Consider the following 21905-nt stretch of genomic DNA (forward strand, 5'->3'; position numbering starts at 1 on the left):
TATATTAGCTAAAATTCCCACTATAAAGTAAACCTCTGAGTATCTGTCATATACAGTAGCGAGGAGTGAACAAGGCGTTATTTCACAGCCTCTACTTGTCATAGCAGGAAACAGGTGTAACCACTCACATTAACAATGGCTCTGTTTTATCATGTGTACCTTTGCGGTGAGCCAACATGCATAATATCAGAAAATGGAACTAGGTCATCTAAATGGAATAGAGACCTAATTAATGTCATTAATCACAACTGTGCCTTTCCTGCTATGACATGTCAAAATGAATGCAGAGAAAAACCTTTTTACTGACAAACATTTGATCAATATTTCATGTCCACTGATTGTAACACCAGGTGTTGACTTTACTGCCCATGGCAATAGTAATTTTGTCCTTATTGTTGATAATAGCTCACAGTTGACCCTATGAATTACAACTGAGAAACCCTGACCATACCCAAACCATATTGTAGGTTCACTGACATCATCATCAATGCGAGATGAAAATACATGAGGCTGCAATTTTATACAGTCCACTAAACCTTCTAGCATCTTCAAAAAAGATTCATATTGTATTTGTAGAATGCTACTGCTGTTTTCAAGGACACTGTGCTCACTTCTCTTTGACCTAAAATACTGTGCACTGCTTCAGGGCACCCATTAGGTTTCGATGTCAGCTCTTCGCATTCAAAGAGCAGTGTTCTATACTCACCATTTTGCACTGAGATTCAACAATAACACAGACCTAAATCAATTGTAAAAAGAGACACCAGTTTCTCTTTTGGCAGAGGCCAAAGTCCACAATTAAATTCAACAATCCTGCAAGTAGCACCAATGGATAAGTGCTTTGTCAGACATTTTGCCAAAAAATGATTACATAAAAACTCCAGGCGTCACTACCATAAATAGAGATACTGTACATAGATACAGCAAGTTCTCTAAACTACACTGTACATCAAAGATCAATGAAATGGCAGTTTATGAAAATATTATGAGTAGTCTTCGCTCCATTTTGTCCATTCATGCTCCTATGATGTCATTTCTCTGGTTAACCTCCGGTATTTCAGACCAGTTTCCATTTATATTTAATGAGAGTCTCTGCACAAGTGATTTGTACTGGTGAGTAACTCATCACATATTCTCTTTGACTGCACTGCGTGCTTCCTCTGTGCTCCTTCTCAAGATACAACTAAAGGAGAAAATGGGATCCCTGCTATCGATGTACTGTATTTATGTGTGGGAGAGAATGACAGAGAGCAAGGGAAAAATAATAAGAGCGCGAAAGAGAATGAGAAAAACAAGACTGAAATACAACTGAGTCTTGAGGTTGTTAGCTAAGAAAACTCAGTAGTCTGCTACTTGGCTGCCCTTCTCTTAGTCACATCTGCCTCTGTGGACTTCAGGAGAAAAGAACACTGGACTGAGAAAAACTTTTCAATCTAACTTTGAACCAGAACAAACAACCACCTGGCTGGAAGGTACACACCAGCACCGGCAGACACAGTGCCAAGAAAACACACTGAAATGACTGCATGCACACAAGGACTGACTGCATGAGTCTTGCATGTAATTTTGACAACCTGTGGAAAAAACTCCAAAATAAAAGCAGTTTTCAGAGAAGACACACACGCAGATGCATGGTCAGACAGCCATGAGCGCACTTACACGGAAATACCCAAATACAAATCTCTGATAATCTGCTTAGTGAGCAAAACTTCTCACAGCTTGCTGTAATTATGGAGCATTTTCTAATAATTTCAGCACTAGGCGAATATATGTTGTATCCCAAGGGTACACAATTAGATTAGATTTACATCTACCATCCATTACTAGTGAGATGGGGAGACTCTGTGGAAAGATTTCTGTGCAAGAGAGTTCATTGGCTTATCATGAAAATCATTTTGACTCCAGGGATTTTATTTTCTTTTTACAGTAGGATTTTCTCTGCTCAGTGACTGCCTGCTGAGCTGGAGTGACTAGACACCCTTCAGCTGGATGATTCTCATTCAAGCATCCGCCTTACTGAGGTGTCCTTGACCAAGACCTTTAATCCGTCCAGTGACTGGTCTGACATTGTAATGTCTTTAAGGGAGGGTGCAAAAATGAGGTGTCACTTGGCAGACTTTAAATTTCTATCTATATATTTGGATGAATTACCTGCCTGCTGTGCATTATGTAATTCATTTACTGTGCTGTGCTGTGTACATCTGCAGGATACTTCCAGTAGGAAAAGCACTGTGAAACATTTAGAGAAAAAAAGCTTATTATGTGCAGCCTTCTAGCTGAAGGAACTTCATGTGTGCAATATTTTCCTTTCAAAGGCTTTCTGCAGGTCTGAAACAGTGAGCTTCACTGCAAATTAGTTCAATAACACTCCAAAAGCATGGCAGATAATAGAGATCTGCTGCTAGGTGAGCTATTATCCATAACTAAACAGAATTTCCTATTTGGGTCTATGCTTGTGTGTTTGTGTTTGTGTATGTGTGTGGGGGATAACAGTGTCTTCTACCCTCTTATCTCCTGCAGCGAGCAGAAGAAAGTGATGGAGGGCCTCAGGTAATTAGGATGGAGAGCCTCTCCCTTCACTACACAAATAATGATAGCCCTTCACCTGCTGTAGAAAATCACCCTGAATCTATGTTTGCACTCAAATAAGACACAGGCAAGCTCACACACATGTATACACACACAAACACAAACACACCAACACACACACACTCCTCACCTGCTCCAGTTTCCAGTGGAACTCGGCAGGTCTGAAAGTGTCGACCTGAGTGAAATCTCTTCTAAGCAAGAACACCAGGCGGCAGTTGTGAACATACAGAGAGTAATGGTGGCGGTTCATCTCTGCAAAAGGAAGATCACAAGCATGCGTGGTCACACAAAGACACCAACACATGCACAAAATTAAACAGAATCCAGCATTTAACCGCAAATGAGTCAAAGAGCTCGAGGCCTCTACTTCGAGGACAATAACTGATGCATCTGCTCCTTAAGTTCTCTTGTGGAGGCAGTTTGATTTGTTTCTCTGGGACCATCCAGAAAATGCAGTACAGCTGTGAGAAACTCTTCAGCTACTGCAAATGGGTTCTCCACATCAAAACACAGCTATCAGCATGACAGAAAGGGTCTAGTGAGTGTGCTCACAGTGTGCATACTGCCGGTATGTCTCTTTTTCATCGACTGGTGTCTGAAGGAGATGGCAATGAAAGACCCACTTGCTCCGCTTTCATAATACACTTAATAAGCTTGAGGTGGGATCAGGTGTGGGATGTGCAATACCACACATGTCCACAGTGATGAACTCGTGCTTGTGCTTCAAAGACAATGTTTGTGTTGTTTTTTAAGAGCAGTTTTTGGTGTTAAAATGACTGAAATAGAAACAGATGTTTGTCATCCCATACTTCTATGAGTGCAAATGAAATCATGGCAAAGCAACATCTTGAAAATCATTTGAATCTTGATTTATCATGACATGGGGTCACAGAGAGTGCATTTATCAATTTCTAAGTAATGTCAGGGTGAAAAAAGGCAATCTCATTCATCTTGACTTAAACTAACAATATTATCTTTTGTTGTCAATCCATATCATTGTACCAAAATCGGTCGCAGTGTGAGGTCTTCATTTTTTTTTTGTTAAAAAAATATAGAATGTTTAGGTAAAATACTAAAAAAACAATTGAATTAGTTGGTTAAATGTAAATATATTCTATTTATGTATTCTTTCTACATAAATTATCTTCATTCAACTTAGTTTGACTTCATGTTTTTCCCCGGGTTATCTTCCGCCCCCCTGCAGAGGATCTCTGCCTCTCCCCCCAGTTTGAGAACTGCTGGATTAGGAACAATTTGATAAGTATATTGACATGCTGCGATTTAGATAATATTGTGATAATTATCATGATAGTTATTTTGTTTCTATCTCAGCCAGAGGAATAATGGGACATAAAACAGGGCCATTTTTCCACACAGTATGCTGATATGGCCCTCATGCTCTGCCTTCTGGTACCATTCACATCCTTAAGCAAAAAGTTGCAAATGAAAAAAGGGTTTTAGAAGATTTTGATGGTCTAACACAAACTACTCTGCAGTTTTGCATTACAAGATCAGACTACACATTTCCTAAGCTAATACACCATCTGTGAGACCATTGTGAGAGCGTGAAATGTGCAGATGGCTCACTTAATTACACAGTTCAGGCAGCTTAGTTCAGACATGCAGTGGGGAAAAAGTTGTAAATTTCAAAGGGCATTGTGGGCTTCAGTCTTGGCTTTAATTTTCTTATTTTGAAAGGATGTTTTTGATCATGTTATGTTCATATAATGTTAACATTGAGGACTCTTTCAAAATCAAAATAAGAAGAATCAAGTAGTTTTCAGTTTCTTAAAGCAGGAGCAGAAATGTAGTTCAAATGAACAAAAATTAAAGATCAAATACAAACTCAAAGTTCAAACTTTTTTTTGAACAAATTTTAACTCTCTAACATGTTAGATGGCAGAAACTTGCTTCTTAATAGTGAGCACATGTGAATTTTTTCCTCACCGGTCTTGTCAGAGTTACACAGTAAGGTTTCCTTCTCAGCTCTGAGTCCTGGACTGGGCCCGTGTTTCATCCATGTTGCTATGGTGAACTGATCTGTCAGGTTTTGGGGCACCACGTGATCTGGAACATTAGCAGCCTGACGCCCGTCGAATCTGTAGATGAGGTCACTGTCTCGGCCGCTGTCAGTCAGGAGAGACGCTGTCCAGTTTGTGGAAGGGCTGGGGGCAGGGAGGAGGTCGGTGCTGCCTGATGCTGCACCTGGATGTGCCAATCAGAAGATACGACGCTGTCATGACGGCTGCACAGGGAATCAACCTGGAGAGAAACTGCTTCTCCAGAACCATCTTAATTTCCATGTGATTTCTAAGTACCAGAAATCTGCAGACATCAGTTCATGACCTAATGTTGTTTGTGAATGTCACAAATATAACTTCACAGGTAGACTGTGAATCAGTGAATGCTGAGAAATAGAAACTAGTCTCATGTCACCACTCACCACCACCACCTTCGTCAAAGGGAATACACTCTTTGTCTGTTTGACACATACTGTATATTACAGTGCAAAGCCATGAACACATGTCACAGTTTGGAATAGCATTTGGAAATGTAATTTAAAATAAACATTATTTCAAAATAGTCTGTAGGATTTAAGTGCCATGAAAACTGGCATATTAATTGACAGCAGAGGGTACGATGTCAAGAGGTAATTTCTTCTTTGAATTAAATTTTTCCTTTTCTCTCATTATTATTTCTACCCTTTGCTCTTTCATAGTCCTTGACTCTTAAATAGCACCTCACTATTTCAACAAAGCATTTCAATCCATCGTTTTTTAGCAACTCCTCATTTCAACTTTTTCTCTCTTTTTTTCTTTTCTCTATACTTACCGCAGAGTTTTTGCAAAGACTTCTCAGAGTATGTTTCCCGGTCGCAGCCCTTCCCGATGTGATTGGTCTGCAGCTCTACCATCGCCTTCACGCCAGACAGGGGACCTCCACATGTTTCTAAGTGCATCTTGGGAAACAGCTGCCTGCTTCCAGTCCCTGGCTCATAGTCCACCCGCTTGTTCCAACCTTTAAGGATCAAATTTTGTTTAGTAGCTGATGAGAGTAAGTAAATCCTACTTTTCACATGAGAAATAATGTCATTGTCATTGCATGTGTCACTGCATAGATAGCTGGTCTGTGATCTCATATTCCTGTTGGTCCTCTTTAACATCCCACTAAAACCTGACCTGACCTTCTCTCAGGGTACTAATCTCACTATCTTGATCATATGCACACACTGGGAGAGCTAAGCACCAGCACCATGTGGTTTCACTGTGGTTGACAACAAAATTGATCATTTCTACCCATCATAAGATAGTTCCATTTAAATTGAATGTCTACTTCTTTTCAGCCCTGTCTCGAAATTAAAATTGTATTTCACTAATTTGTCTTCATAATCACATTGTGGTAGAGTGTGTAAGTTGTAAGTATGTATATGTATTCTAGCATATTTATTCTTATTAAACCTTGTTCCGTGTAGGATGAACACATCTCTTGTTGCTAATCTTTTCTTCTACATTTCAAGCGTCATTAGACCAGTCCACGGAAATGTAGGAAATATTATTTTACGTTCTACTGTAGGTGGTTTTATAATGAGCATGTGGGTTGGGAAAGAATGACAGATTGGCAACTTCAGAACTTAGAATTTCCTCAGTGAAATATTGCCCTGTGTCAAGTCAAAAGGACACTGAAAGGGCCCAGTAACATGACAGGCCTGATAGAAAGGGGTGCATACCTTTTTTTAACTGTCAGTCCTGCTGCCAGATGCTATATTTTCATTACCCAGGTGTTACAACTACCCTCATTGTACGAGAATACCTGAATCACCATGGTGAATGGTATTTACAAGCATGATTGCGTATAGGAATGGCGTCAACTTGTGTGTGTATGTGTGTGTGTGTGTGTGTAGGTGGACACCTGGGATCTCTTGCCAAGCCTACAGAATATGATATGAAGTCTCCTGAGACACACATTCACAAAGAAAGAAAACACGCAGTGATCAGGTAGGAGTGAGGAGGAGTGAGAGGTGAGGTGGAGCCACATGTATTTGGCCACTATTTATCCCGAGGGGCCTTCTTCAAAAAACAGCTGCAGAAGCGCTGCTGACCTTTACACACAGATAATAAATAAGGTTGCATGGACAAACGACATGATGTTTGAATGCATCACTGCGTTATGTTTTATTCATGGACTTTAAACTACTATGGGTTAATGGCTTTACAACAGGATTATGCAGTACGGCCTCTTTCATGAGCCAAATTGCAAAGAATCATGCAACACTGATGAGGATGTTAGGAGGGTTTTAGGCAAGTGTTTTTTTGTGATTCATGTGCGGTGTGTCAACGCTGTGTGCCCATTTAATCTCAAAAACAACTGTCTATTTTTTCCCTATTGGCAAAAAGAAGATCCAGTTGATGTTTTATTGTCATTCAGTTGATTTTATGATTTGATAATCACTATAAGTTGGATCAAAAATAGCCTGTACCTTCTATTCTTCAATTATTTCTTTAGTTAGGGTTACTTTGTTAAAATCAATGGCCCCTCAGAGCTCTACTTCACACAAAGTTGACATTTACATAAAGTTTTAATGCCATTTCAGACTTTCTCAACACTGCACAGACTCTTTCTCCCTCTGCACCACCACCCCTCTGCGATATGCACTGACATTTCCCTCAGTGAGTGTCCCTAAATCCTAAACAATGGCCATTCACATCATTTTCAGTATGTGCTCTCTTTGCACTAATGGATCTTGTCTGAAACATAAGGCTTCAGCTGTGATTTTAACTAAAATTATCTTTAAGCACCAAATTATATGAAGCCATTAGACATGGAGCAAGGTGTCCAGGATTGAGTTATATATATTTAGGTTAGCTGAAAAACATCCATCAAACCATCATGGACATCTATAGCATGCAGCCATGGACCTTAGATGTTCAAATCAACAGCCTGACCTACTCTGAACCAACGATACCCACTATTTAATGCAGACCAGCATTAATGTATTGCATTATCACACACAACTGTATCCTAAGGGGATCTGGTCACAGACTTAATGTTTAAAAAACTTGCTTTCAAATAATGAAACAACATTTTTTTTAGATTGGGGTTTTACTAACTACACCATACACAGTAATGTACTATATCCTGGTTAAGTTATTTATTCCCAACCAGATCTGTGATTTGTTTTTAAGACAATAAGAATAACTATCACCTCTTTCCTTCCCTCTAACTTTGTTTCTCTCTTTCCTCCCTTGAGTTGCCTGTTCATTCGGTCTCTTTCTTTATCTCTTTCTTCCTCCCTTTCCTCTCTCCCCTCTTATCTTTCCACTGTCTTCCCCCTTCATTCCTGTGTGAGCATGACTCCTGAGATGCTGTCAGTGCTGACAGGTGAAGCAGCAGGGGAGACGGGCTGGCTCAAGTGCCAAGCTGCTAGCATGTTAAAGGAGAGAAAAAAAAAGAACACACTCCAGTCAACTTTCCCTCTGGAGGATTTTGTCAGGTCTTCTGATTTCCTCAAGAGACGATCGTTCCAAAATGAGATAGAATTCCCTTGAGGGAAAGGATATGCTCAAAAACTGCACTGAGCCGCCTGCTTCAATTTGGATGGTATTGTTTTATATTTATATTTTATTTTATTTATATTAAACAATATGTCAGTGCACTTTATATCAGCATAGCAATAAGTTAACTTCTGTAAATTATGGGAAGGTAAATGAAGGCATTTTGAAAGTATGTCTTTTGCTGTTTATCTCTAACCTTGCCATCCAGGTTTGCAGACAGGCTTGACATCAATATGCACCGCAACATCCTCCTTTGCTCTCTTCTGACCACAGTCAAAGGCCGTCACCATAATCTTGTAGCTTTGCTGTTTGTCATAGCTAAGCCGCTCCGTGTTTCTGATGTTACCTACAGGAAGCAAAAACAGAGAGGGAATACAATTCAAATTATTCATTGATAAAGAAACATAAACTGTTGTGCTTATTTGACAATAATGAAGGAAGAAACACTTCCTGCTGAGCAATAATTGAGACTGACATTTAAGAAACAGCTCCTCGAACTCTTATTAACTCTTACTTATTGAAGCCTTTTACTGAAAACTGAAGGTCCAGTAACCTTGCATTTCATTTAAATATCTAAGGCCCTTTGTAAACAGTCAATGTAAAATTGCAATGATGGATTATCCTCACTTGTCACCAGGGTAACAGTGTAAGAACAACGTGAGATAGAGGAGATGCTACAGGCATGTGGATTTTTAGAAACGTGCTTTGGGTACAGCCACTAGACAAGGTTATATACTGAGTTTACTACTTTTGAAGAGTGCAGCCTGCAGCTCGATAGCTTTGACAGATGTTTAATAGCGCGGGATCTTGCAGTTGTTTACTGTGATGTATCAACTTTTACATTGTTAAAGTGCCTTTTTGACATAATGTGCTTTCATGGTGTTGAATATTGTTAGACAGCTCCGGATAGGCCGCTTCCATTTAGCCTTGTATTTCCACAACTTTTAGATTGTTCTTATTTGTGTGCATGAATTGTTTGTGACTATAATAATCATAATCACGTCTGCCTCTAGCAGGACAAATAAAATATTTAAATTGAATTTTTAGAGTATTTATTTTATTAAATTTCTCTCTGTTCTGTAATGGCTTCTGTCCTTTCTATTTCTAGTATGACACAGTGATACTGTATGTTAAAGAAAGTAATTGTAATAATTGACAGAGTCAATATGATCAATATAAAGCATTATAATGTCAATGCTATTTCTGTGCCGAAGCCAAAAACTACAAAAAATCATAAATGCATAAATAAACTCGGCTTGAAGAAAACAATGATTAATGGTTGTTTGTCTCACCAAAACACTATTTTAACACTGTGCAAAACTTTATTTGCTACTTTAATGATGTGCTCCCTAACAGTGGGGCAGTAACCCACTAATCTTGCTTCATGAGAGCAGACCCGGGTGGAGTTGGTTTACTCAACTGTACCCACCAAGCTTATGGTTGGATATTTGTCAAAAAACACAATGGAAGACAGACTGCAGTGCATGTCACTGACCACTGGGCATTTTATAAATTCTACACATTAGATACAACCTCATTCAAGCATATTTTAGTATTAACTGTTTTTGTTGCCAAGTGCTTGCTCATGAGGGAATTGTTGAGTCTCTGTAGATAAAGAGTTTGGCCTGTACCTGCTCTATATGGAAAGTGTCCACAGACATCTTCGGTTGTGATTTGGTGCTATATATGAACTTGTGAAATGCACTTGTTTACTGTTTATTCCATGGTGGTAAAAGTCGATGGAAGATTGCATGAAAGATAATTTCAGACAGTGTTTCATGTTGTGTTACAAGTCTGATGTCTGGCCAGAGATGTGTGGGTTTGAAGTCTTTACAGTTCTGGAATATTTGCAGTGTGATTATAGTTAATATATATAAGCAGTTGATAAAATGGTAAAACCACATCCACAGGAAAGAGATACATTGAGTCACTAGAGATTACACCCCAGGAAGAGTGGTGCAACAAGGCAACAGCTACTGACTGAGCTAAACTTTAACAATGCAGCAGTGAGGTTGTTGTGCATCTCAAAAAAAAAAAAAAAGACATAAAATCTTTCCAGTTGATGACACACTATTTATATGTGAGACTTAAATACAGATGTTCCTCAAGATAAAACAACAGACTTCAAAACAATGTCATATTATTCTTTTTGTCATTTTGCATCAGTCAATGCCGTCACAGTCTGTCTCCGAACCTATGAGGACAACTGAAGCTATTTTTTGTTGTTTGCATCCGGAGGCTTGGCTGTATGAAAGGCTGTCACTCTGATTGCTGTCTGAGAGCAGAGGAGAGAGGAGCGGAGAAGAAAAGAGGGGGAACCAGAGGAGAGGAGGTGCAGTGAGCACGGGAGAAATCAGTTCAGAGCACAGCAGTACAGAGAAGAAAAGAGCTGAGCTTGAAATGTCATAGGAAGAAAGGTGAAGAGGCCAGAGTCAGACAGTTCCAACAGAAGTCCCCTACAGTGACTGTTTGATCTGCAGCTGGTTTGAACAGTAACAGTTAAGGTTCTGGAAATCAACGATCTGACACTTTTTTCAACAACAGGGAAGGTGATAGTTCAATTTAACAGGACATTTTACCCATGAAGTTCTGTACAAGGTACTGAGGATACTAACCCAACCCACACCCTCTATCTGTCTATCTTCATTAAATGATGTTCCGGAAATATGAGCTGCTCATGCTACCCTCCTTGTGGCAAATATTCAGAGTATCTGTGAGAATGAATCTCCCACCTGGCATCCTGAATTGCAGGTAAGTCTACACAGGCAGCAATTCCACCAATGTCAGTAATCCAAGAGAATAATCATAACGATCTAATTTTACCAGTACAATCAACCCTTCTCGCAGAAAAGAAAGACATTTGTATATGGCTTTGAATTTTGAATTATGTTGGATGAGGGTCTTTCAGCTTCTGAATTATTACAATATGTAATCATATCACAGCAAAGAGGTGTTATACCAAAACTCAATTTGACTGTAGCAACTGTCCAAACAACCACATCTGAAATCTGAAGCCTGTTTTACGGGTTTTTTTTTAAAGGTCCAGTATGTAGGATCTTGTGGTTCCTATACCCCTCTCATCACGCCTCCCTTTCCCGGCACGTAGAGAACCTACAGTGTTCACAAAACAAACTCCATGTTGATATAAAGGGCTCATTCTAAGGTGATGAAAACACAATTCTTATTTTCAGGTGATTATACACCAATGAAAACATACATGGGAATATTATGTATATCCATTTCTGCCAGTAGATTAAATCTCACACGCCAGTCATTTAAATGGTCCTATTAGTACTACAGAGAAGATTAGGTGCCATGTATTTTTCTTCTCAGTAGAAACAAAGGTCTTGTTTATGAATTTATGTATTCTTAATTCACTGACAGTTTTAAGATACTCAATTTACTTACAAACTGCAGCATGGCCCATTTACTTCTATATTTTATCTTCCCTCAGTGCACAAAATTACCTTGTTTATAAAATAGGTCTAAACAATGGGCTGTGTCTTCGACTTTCTCCCAAACAATATTATTGCGCCTGGGAGGAGATCAAATCAAATAAGCCAGACTACTGTTAAATCCAGTAAGTAAAAGCGCAAGAGGTTAAACTAAAAAAGCAATGAGTCAAAATAATAAATATGACCCTGAGAAAGAGAAAGATACAGTACGGAAAACAGTGTGTGCTTATGTCTGATTCACTGGCAGAAGTCAACAAACATATACACACACCAGACCCTGCAGTCCCCCTTCAGTTTGGATTACGCTGCACTCAGATCAGGACAGTGTGGATGTGAAGCTCAGGGAGGAGCCAGCGCAAATCCCAAAGCTGAAATTTTATATAGGCAGATATGCTCAGAATAGCTCTCAATTTGGAATGAAATACTAGGACCTGTGCACATCCACAGTGGAACAAAAGAGAATCTAAAAAAATAGAAAGAGGAGGCTGTCAGAGTAATGTGGATCTTTTTCAAGTAACGTGTGAGGGATGCACTGATGAAAGCTCACAGACCGCAACAACTGCAATAAAAAGAGGAATCAAATCTCTTTTTCATTTTTCTATAAGTGTATTTGCAGTAATCTGTTTAATAAACATCACATAAAGATGACTGGTGCAGTGCCTGCTGTACATGCAGATAAAAAATAAAGGTTTAAAGCAGTTTGTGCATTAACAACATCTTTAATCGTCCACCACTTAGACACAAGCGAATGTGACTTAACTGCTTCAAATCATCCCTGGGTTATTATTTTCCACATCACTTGTTTCTGTTCACTGTCTGCGCCACGATTCATCTCTAGGTTCAGCCGGTCTGAGCTGGCTCTCTCATGTCTATCTTTAGTAGAGACTTGTTCGTGTTCATACGAGGTTCAGCTGGTTGAGATCATAGAAAGAACATATGCAAATTTAGCTGAAGAATGGCATTTAGCTTTCATCACGACATTTACCATGCTGCTTGTGTTCAAGTTAGGCAGGAACAGCACTGCTATTCATGTATTCGAAATTTAAGTCTCGAGCAAGGTTCAAATGAGCTTTAACTGAAATGATTAAAGGCAGAATGGGTTTGTTTGTTGGTTGCAGTTTGTAAACACAACATTCAAAGTTGGTCCCTCCTCCCTGGCGCCGCAATTTTCACAGCTTCTTCTTGGATGACAACCTGGCACCTGATCACTATGTTTTTATAGAGTCCCGTCCTTATTGGCTGCGGGCGACACAGCCACCGCCCAATATTGACGAAGAGAAACGCCCTGACCAAAGCAAAATAAGAAAATACAGGCAGAAGGCAGTGTCTCTGCAGGTATTACAGCATTCACCCTATTTTACTGAAGTTGAGAGAGCAGTCTCACTCCAAGGTCCATTTAGTGGCTGTTGTGATTTTATTTTGTTTTCTGATAAACTGGTTAGTTGCTGTTGGAAAAAAAATAACTTTAGGTCCTTGAGCCTCTCCTGAACATTTTTTGCAGTGTGGCAGGGTGTATTGCCATTGCCAATGGGGGGTTCGCTTGGTCTGTAACAACGTTTGAGTGGGTGTTGCCTTTCAGGGTGGCATCCAAAGGAATAGCAGGACCCAAGGTTTCCCAGCAGAACTGGGTATTTTAATGAGATGATCAATGTTATTCACTTCAGTTGTCAGTGGCTTTAATGCTGTGGCTCTCTGTGTATGTAAAAAAATGACATGTTCTTAGGGCTCATGACCTACTGTAAAATTTTCTCACTAATTGGCCACACTAATAATAAATAATTTAATTAATTTCACAAAACCTCCAGGCATGCAAATTGCCCTTCGCTGTGCTTCCCTACTTTCTCATTCTCTCTCAGACATATACATCACTCCTCATCTCATCAGCAATTAGAACTGCGGTCCAGTCTCTCATTCAGCTGAGGCAGATTCTAACACACACATAAATGCACACACACTTACCATTGCGGTCAATGGCAAATGGCGTCCCTGCAGTGACGATTTCATAGTTGCAGATCTGGCTGTACTGTGGAGAGCAGTCTTGGTCCCAGGCTTCCACCTGCAACATTACAGCCAGTTTCCTCTCAGTTCTTTAACAACAACACTACAAAGACTGCAGACCACACAGAGCTGTGTGGTAACTTTTTTGCACACAGCACTGCTGCTACAGAGAAAGTTTTGTAGCACAGGCCTTAAAATTGTAGCAAGACTGTAAAACATTTGCTACCGTCTCTAAAAACATCCATAAGTTGTGCAGTTTGTCACTTAAACGGGCATGTGCCTGGCCAATGGCATCATTATTATTGACAAACTACTCTACAATCACTCTCAGGTTGGACTGGGCCTTTTCCACTGGTGAGTAATGTTAGATGAGTGCATTTTCTGAATTCATTAATGCTGCAGGATGGATGTGGCCCACGGGCTGAGTGATGGGCCGGGTCTGGAATGAGATGCGGACTGAGGTCCGGACTTTGAGAGGCCCTGCTGTAGACAATTTTTTGTGACATTGTTAAACCATCATAACTTACATACTTATCTGTCAGGTTAATTCAACGAAACAATGATATAAAATCCAACAGGGCTAACTAAATAATACTAGCTTTCAAATAGAATATCAAAATACCTGTAAAATGCTGTCGTAGATCTTGCCCTCTGTTACCAGTGCCTTGTACTGTGACTCCCGAAACACAGGGCAGAACTCATTGACGTCATCCACCTGGATGTGAACCACGGCCCTGAATGGAGGAGGGAAGCAGGAAAAACAGGGAGAGAAAGATTCAAAGAAAGTGGAGTGGAAATGATTGATGGAGAAAGGGAAGAGAAAGGACATGGGGGGAGAAGAGATGGATGGAGGAAGGGAGAAAGGAGGGAAGGAAAAAATCTCTTGAAGTCATTAGAGATGATTGAAATTAATTAAGACCTAAAGTATTTCATTGTTTATCTTAAGACAAGTGGTTTATTAAAGGCAGAGGAGAGCGAGAGGAAAACAGTTCCTATGCTTTCAAATTTATTTATAGCGTTAGTCCTGAAGACAGTATCGAGAAGAGTTGATTAAAAGGTACCACACACACAGGTGAGGTTTTGTTTATTGGTACAGTGTATCTTTGTGAAATGGGTGCCAATTACTAATAAGATAGTAATTGGTAGTTTTTGCTTCACAGAGTTGGCCTGTTGCCCATTGAAGTTTATTTAACAGGCTTTTGCACAGACACAGGCGCTTTCTTTCGATACCCTTCCCTCTTAGTCTGATACACATAAACACACAAACTGCTGAAAGGGACTGCTGAAGATATTAACTAGACACTCTGATAACATTTGTGCACTAAAGTACATAAATGAAGCTATAATTCAGATGTATCATGAAGTTTTATTCACCGGTGACCTTCTCTGACAACAACTCACGGTGTATCTGAAGAAGCACATCTGGCTAATTAATGACATTAGCTTAATGAGGCCTATTTAGAATGTCATGCAGTGATAATGTCACACACATACACACATGCAGATGTGCGCGCACACGTATACACACACACACACACACACACACACATTCACACACGCACACACACAGTGCATCATTCATCATCCACTGGTGAAATTCATCACAGATCCCTGAGCTGATAAATCTCTCTCTCTTCCTCTCTTCAGTACCAAGCCCGCAGCAGCTTATTTTAGCAGCTCCTTGTCTCCGACTGAAGGACCAGAGGGTTTGATTTGCTGCTGTCCATGCCAGTCTGCCTGCCTGTCAATCCCATTCACATAGCTGCCACACACACATACGGACACACATAATATTGATGGGCCATTAGGGGGACATATCCTGAGATCAGAACTGCAAGTCTCAGCTGTCACTGCTGCAGCACTGAGAGATATTGGGGATAAGAGACAATAAAAAAAGAAAGAAGACAGAAACAGCAAAGGCAAGATCTAATTATTGCCTCAATGTATTTTTCTTTAAGATGTGAGTGTAAAATATAAATTAGTGTGTTTCCAGTTTTTTACTTATAAATTAATTTAAAGGGAGGGCTAATTGTATTGTATATATAACAGAGAGAGAGATACGGTTCTAATCTTTTTAGCTGCAGGATGTCTCCCTGGTTTTTTCTCTATCTACAGACACCAAGAAAAGTGGCTCAAGTGCTACAGTGGAACTAAGTAATGGGGATCCTAAATCACAGACAAACAAAAAAGCACTCAGAAAACACAGCTTCCAATGCACACTCCATCCCAGTCTTCTATCTCGCAGGGTCTTCAAACCACAGGTGGACAAATGACTTTTGACTCCTTTTCTTTACACCAAAACATGGCCAAGAAAATCAGTAAAACACAGTCTGGCACAGCAGTGTGCTGTTCTGTAATTATAATGTTAAGTTTTAATTAACACTGTCAGATAGGTGTTAATTCGACTCTGGTCATTTCTAAGGCTGTATTTTTTTAGTAACGCTGAGCAAATATCCTGCTGTCCTTGTTTGTGTTGGCGACTCATGACCATTGCTCCTCTTTGCTACTAAAGTTTTCCTCTGTTTTTCATTGGTTGTCAGGAATCTTGAGACTTTTTGAGAACTTAATATGACTCTTTTGTGCAGCTGCCTTTGCTACTTTGATTTAAGTACTTTTCATGTTAACATTTGTTTCTATGTCATGTCATCCACCCACTTTAAATCTGAATTACTTTGACAGCTAAACAAATGAGTCATTCTCAGATAAATAATAATTGGCAGTATGTGACAGCTTTAATACAGGGTCTGGCAATCACCATTTTCATTACTGAGCTTTTAGGCAGCATACAGACAGTTTCAGAGATACAAACATGTAAGCTAGTCAGTGGGTGAAGTGTTGCTGAAGTCACGAAATGTGTAAAGCTTTAGAGAATACATGTTCTCCAACACACAAAAACACTTAATACAAATTGATCATTTGAAGCTTCAGAAAGGAAAAATTTGTTGCAGAGCAAGTGTATTAAATTGTGTTACACTGACATTCCTGCAATTTTGTAATCCCACGAATACATGGTCATTTTTTCTTTGACTTCAGACGTGTGATTTTCTTGTCAGTCTGACTTCCTTCTGGCAAGATCTTCAATGTTTTTTTTTAACAGAAACAGCAATCATTGCAAACCTCTTAAAATGGAAACAAAGCACAGGTAGGGAAACTAAATATCTCTCCAGTACATGTGGAATGAAATCTGTTTTTGTACATTCTGTACCACGTGCAAAACAAATGAGGAAACACCAAGGACAGGACAGTGTTGCTCTCATGTTGGGACACAAATAGATAAATAAAATGGATGAACTAACACAAAGTATGACAAATAATGAAGTTACGTCTTTAAAAAAAAGCAATATTGAAAAACATAGAAAAATGTGGCATCAGCGATGGCTGTTAAACAATCATAATTTTATATATTTTCAAATTAGGCCAACAAGATGTGGAAACCAAAAGCCTTTGTTTGGGAAGAAAACACACATACACATACACATGCACACAGACACACACACACACACACACACACACCCCAACACACACACACACACAAAACATGTTTGACTAGCTCTGTCTTATTGACAGCTAAACTAAATACACCCACAACACATGGACAGACATTTGTTGACTCACTTGTGGGATTTCTTCCAGTCGGCCCCGCTGGGCCCAGCTCCACAGTCATAGGCCTGGATTATGAAGGTGTACTCTTTCTGGCTCTCACAGTCCACAGGGCCACTGGCCCTAAGGACACCTTCTCCTGATGTGCGATTTAACACCACGGCCTCGAAGGGAGCATCCTGACCATAGATCTTAAAGGCACAAATCTCCCCTAAAAAGACAAGGAAGCAGAGCTGTAAATGACTTACTTTTACAGATACACTGACAAAGTGAACAAGTAGACAAAGCTATTGCAGTGTTCTCCACAGTATGTGCTATCTTTAGCGGGGAACCATGCTAGCATTTTATAAAACTCATTTATTGTGCTTCTGTGCAAAAAATGAAGCCACACAAAAAATGTGTGAATTAACACAGCCAGGACTTTTGAACACATTGTTTTGGCAATTTTGAGGACAGTAGTCTGTGTATCAGTTGTACTTTTTTTCAGGCCAACACTTACAAACAAATCATGGGAAAACATTTCCAATAGCTGGATTTTTTCATTCACCCATTTTTCTTTGAAGACACTGCTGGTAAAGTATTATTTTGCTGTTTGTTTCTTCCTTCCCCCCCTCATTCTGAAACCCAGCAGCAGCTACCAAATGGCACAGATAGTTGAGGATGAATCAAAGTGTGGGTAATGAAGTAAAAACTAACAATACACACTGTGACATTTTCTTTACAGCACGGCTATCACTTCAAATTTCAGTCTGAGTCTCTTTTCTGGACACATCGAACTTTGTCAGCATGAGCTGCTCACAAAAAAACACAGTACAGAGCTCCTGGGGTGCAGTTAAGAGAAACATAATTTCTGATATGTGTCAAAGTCTGCCAGCTCACCAAAAGATGAAATTTGTTGTGCTCACAGAGTGTTGTACCATACACACTGAGTGTACTGTGTCTGCCTAAACGGGTGTGTGTTTCTGTGTGTAGATCTGGTTGTGAGTCTTGAGTCATCTGTGGAGTTCATCCCCTGCACAAGTGTTCATTTCAGGGATTTGGGAAATCTCCTTGCACAGGGCACAAAAAGCTGCAGAGCTCTGACCCTGTGTTGGCTGATAGCTCTCGGAACACAGAGGGACACAGCGGAAACAGAGAGCCACCTAGCTATGGGAATTCCGCTTGCATGCTCAAACCCCACCGACAAACACAAAGACAAATTTCCCTCTCGCCACTGGCTTCTTTCCACTTCAGTTCCTCTAGTCTTCGTATCCCACTGTCTTACAGCGACTCATTTCTCTCTCTGATTTCCTTTTAACCTGATTCAACTTTTTCAAATCCCCTTCTTGGTGAAATAATGCTGCTGCCAAACACAGTTGGCTTCAAAATTTGATCCCTAACCAATTTTCCATATGCCTGGCCCTCATAGTTGCTCTTTTGAGGAGTCGTCAAAATGAAAAAGTCCCCAGTATGGCAGTGGGATGTGGTTTGTACGTGGAGAAAAATAATAAACACAGTGGGTGGTATGGGAGAAGGGCGATAAGCACGGTCTTGATCTAGCATGAACACACACATTCATACACACAAACTGGCAATAAGGTCTTAGATGGGACCAAAGAGAGAAGAACCTGGTTTGAAAATACCAGTTATTATAACGTACTGCTGCATCCCTTTGCATAAACCTTGACTTAGTGGTGGGGAGCAGTAAAATGTACTTCCACTTAACAGTTTGGGGTTGGATGCGAATCCATTTTCCGCTCCATCTATTGTGGCAAATTCATTTTTCTGGATTACATTTTACAGGAAAACGTCGTGGAGTGCAGGAAAGATAGACAGAGCAATAGAAGAGGATGGAGAGAGGTGAGGGTGAGAAGGGATGTGATGTGCCAATGTATATGTAAATGGTAATGACAGAGATTTCTAACAGATCCCTACTGTGTCAGCAAATGTGTTCTTTATGCACATTCACTTTCTTTCCTGCCACTTCACTCAGCCTCACCAGAGGGAACACTATAATTTCACCACGCTGTGGTGTATGGATGAAATGAAGTCTAATCTTTTGGCCTATACGTCATGAGGGAAAGGGGTCGCTTTCAAAGTAAATATCATGGATTTTTGCTTCGGGGAGTTGGCCTGTTGCCATGCCAGATTGAGAATAAAATGGAAGAGTCAGCGAAAAAAGGTTCGATTATAACATTCATCTAAAATAGATGGCACTCCACAGAAAGCTTGAGTGGCATAAACTGCACTGACGGAAAATATCAAGCTGCTAAGGGACATGTATTTCACAGGATGTTAAATTGCCAATATGACGGAAATGGCCAAGATGGATACAATTAACTAAGACATCATCACAAGGAGCCAAAATTAATTTGTGCATTCCTACTTACGTAACAGTACTTGTTTTTAAGCAAGGGTTTTGTTTTTAAACTTTTTTTTTTTCTCTTGGTTGGATTTAACAAATGCTTACACTTCTTTTATTATCCATGGCTGTTTTTTCAAATACAGTGTTTAAAATAAGGACTTAATCTCAAAACTAGGTTTGATTGGTTATTCGAGCAATATATGCTTCATAAAACCTTTGCATTTTGCTCACAATGTGGTTCAAATGAACTAATTTCCATGTCATTAAAAACAAATACGTTCCAAGTGTGCAAAATGAAAATAAACTGATTTATTGTGAGACCAAACTGATTTATAACAATGACACTCATGAACACGCAAGTTGACGCTCTGAAGTTTACACTCGTAAACTTCAGAGCAAGGCTACTATGAGAATTCAAAAATTCAAAACAAGAATTCAAAACAGACTTGCTGTTTGTACAAGGTTTCAATCAATAGAAGCCCTTAATGAAGAAATAATTTATTACATAACAATCAATTATGTCAGTTGAAAAGACTTCTACAATGACTGATTTTTTTAATTTTCTCTCCATTGATGAGATTTTTTTTTTCTGTTATTTTCTTAAGTGATGTAGATTGCTGGTTATTGTGGCTCGTATATTGTTTTTTTCGTACTTTATTGATCAACATCTGATTATACACCAGTTGTACAATGTACAAAATAAGATTAAAATATCAAATCAGTCTTGTTATTACTGAGCTCATAAGCATTTTTTGTCTTTGTTTACATGCAGCATAGTGTACACACTGTAGTTTTTCCATCAATAACATATTCGTCATTGACAAAACTAATGGGGAGGGCAAAATGTTGCCACACCGGTGACTTCAGGGAAGTAGATTTTCTGTTCTGCTGCTCTGTCATGGTGTCAAGTTTAAAAGCTGTTGCTGTCTTTGTCTTTGGACATGTGGTGGACGTGTGCCAGTCGAGTGTGTGGAGAGAGAAAAAACAAGTAAGCTAAAGAGTGAAAAACATTGATGGATTCAGCTTTTCTCATACAGGCCTACACTTAACCTCACTGAACCAAAGACATTTTAATACAGCAGGAAAAGCACAGGTGTTACTAATAACATTTATGACGGCTCTGCTCCATTAAAGAACCTCAGTGGACCAGCATGCACAAACCAATACTTTGTTAAAGGTTATGCTTTAGATCTGTGACTATGACAAGGCTAAATGTTGCTCGTGTGAGCCCTATCAGTAATATTAATAATTTTACCAGAAGTCTGGCAGCAGCTAATTGGTAAGATGTTGATGACATATCCCGGGAAGACGACTTTTTCTGCATGTAACAAACAGGATGTGACAAAGGCATGAAAAGCGGTCTTAAAACTACAGGGCAGACCTGTAAGCAGCACACACTTCACCTACACCAACATGCTCTATGAAATGGAAGCAAGGATCAGTGTAGAGTACGAACTGGGGTCAGATCCTGCGATTTAAATTTCTGTCTTCAATTCTTCAATTGGAGGTTTTGGGTAATTCACCCCCTGATGACAAGAAGACAATTATGTAAAATAGACAGCCTGTCTAAGTCCTTTGGGTTAAAGGAGAGGTACAGTAGTGTATCATCAGCATGAAAATGAAAGAAAATGTCATGCTGTCCAATAATGTGACCCTCGGGTGACATCAGTGGAAACAAATCAGGAGCAGGAATGAAGCCTTGAATTTACGTCAGGAGTGACAGGCTAACACTACACCAATTAGTGCCCTACTAAGGGAAACATCCCTCTTCTTTAGATTTCAGCAGTAAACAATTAGATGTATCACTTTTAATCATGATTGCGATTGCGATTGTGTGACCTGCAATGTGCTTTAACAGGGAAATAAAGACTGACTTCCAATGTACATTGAACAAAAATCGACTTTTTTTTTAGTAAGTGTAGTAAGTAGTAGTTTTTAGTAAGTAAAAGATATAGCAAGTTGCTGGATATTGGCTGTAATTTGAACACGTGGCCATACCTGCTGATTCAGAACACCCCAAACATGCTTGATGGGTGACATGTTGGCTTCCAGCAGTTGTGTGCAGGTCCTTGCAACATGGGGTTGTGCATTATCTTGCTACAACATGAGGTGATGGCGGTGGATGTATGTCACAACAATGGGTCTCAGGATATTGCAACCGTTTCTCTGTGCACCTGTATTTGGAGTGCCCCAGTAGCCCACTTGGTAGAGCAAGTACCTAAGACCAAGTCCTTATCGAAACGACCCGGCCATCTTTTTTGCTGTTTGCTGTTTTTGTTTTTTTGGACCCATGCAAATGAAAGGAGGGTGTGAGAAGGAAGAAGAAGAACAAGTAACATATTAATACCAGGTCTACATACAACCTGG

General features: G+C 39.7%; 1 protein-coding gene across 2 annotated transcripts in view; it reads right to left on the minus strand.

Moving 5' to 3' along the window:
- Positions 1 to 21905, minus strand: part of clstn2a (calsyntenin 2a) — a 144928-nt gene that overhangs the window by 25661 nt on the left and 97362 nt on the right. For both annotated transcript variants that reach the window (XM_041949398.1, XM_041949399.1), the window contains 7 exons: positions 17210 to 17405; positions 14217 to 14328; positions 13556 to 13652; positions 8338 to 8487; positions 5422 to 5607; positions 4537 to 4794; positions 2720 to 2841 (listed from right to left, as the gene is read on the minus strand). In XM_041949398.1, the coding sequence (XP_041805332.1) occupies positions 2720 to 2841; positions 4537 to 4794; positions 5422 to 5607; positions 8338 to 8487; positions 13556 to 13652; positions 14217 to 14328; positions 17210 to 17405 (1121 nt within the window). The remainder of the gene's footprint in view (positions 1 to 2719; positions 2842 to 4536; positions 4795 to 5421; positions 5608 to 8337; positions 8488 to 13555; positions 13653 to 14216; positions 14329 to 17209; positions 17406 to 21905) is intronic.

Source organism: Chelmon rostratus, chromosome 12, assembly GCF_017976325.1.
Source record: "Chelmon rostratus isolate fCheRos1 chromosome 12, fCheRos1.pri, whole genome shotgun sequence".
Lineage (NCBI taxonomy): Eukaryota > Metazoa > Chordata > Actinopteri > Chaetodontiformes > Chaetodontidae > Chelmon > Chelmon rostratus.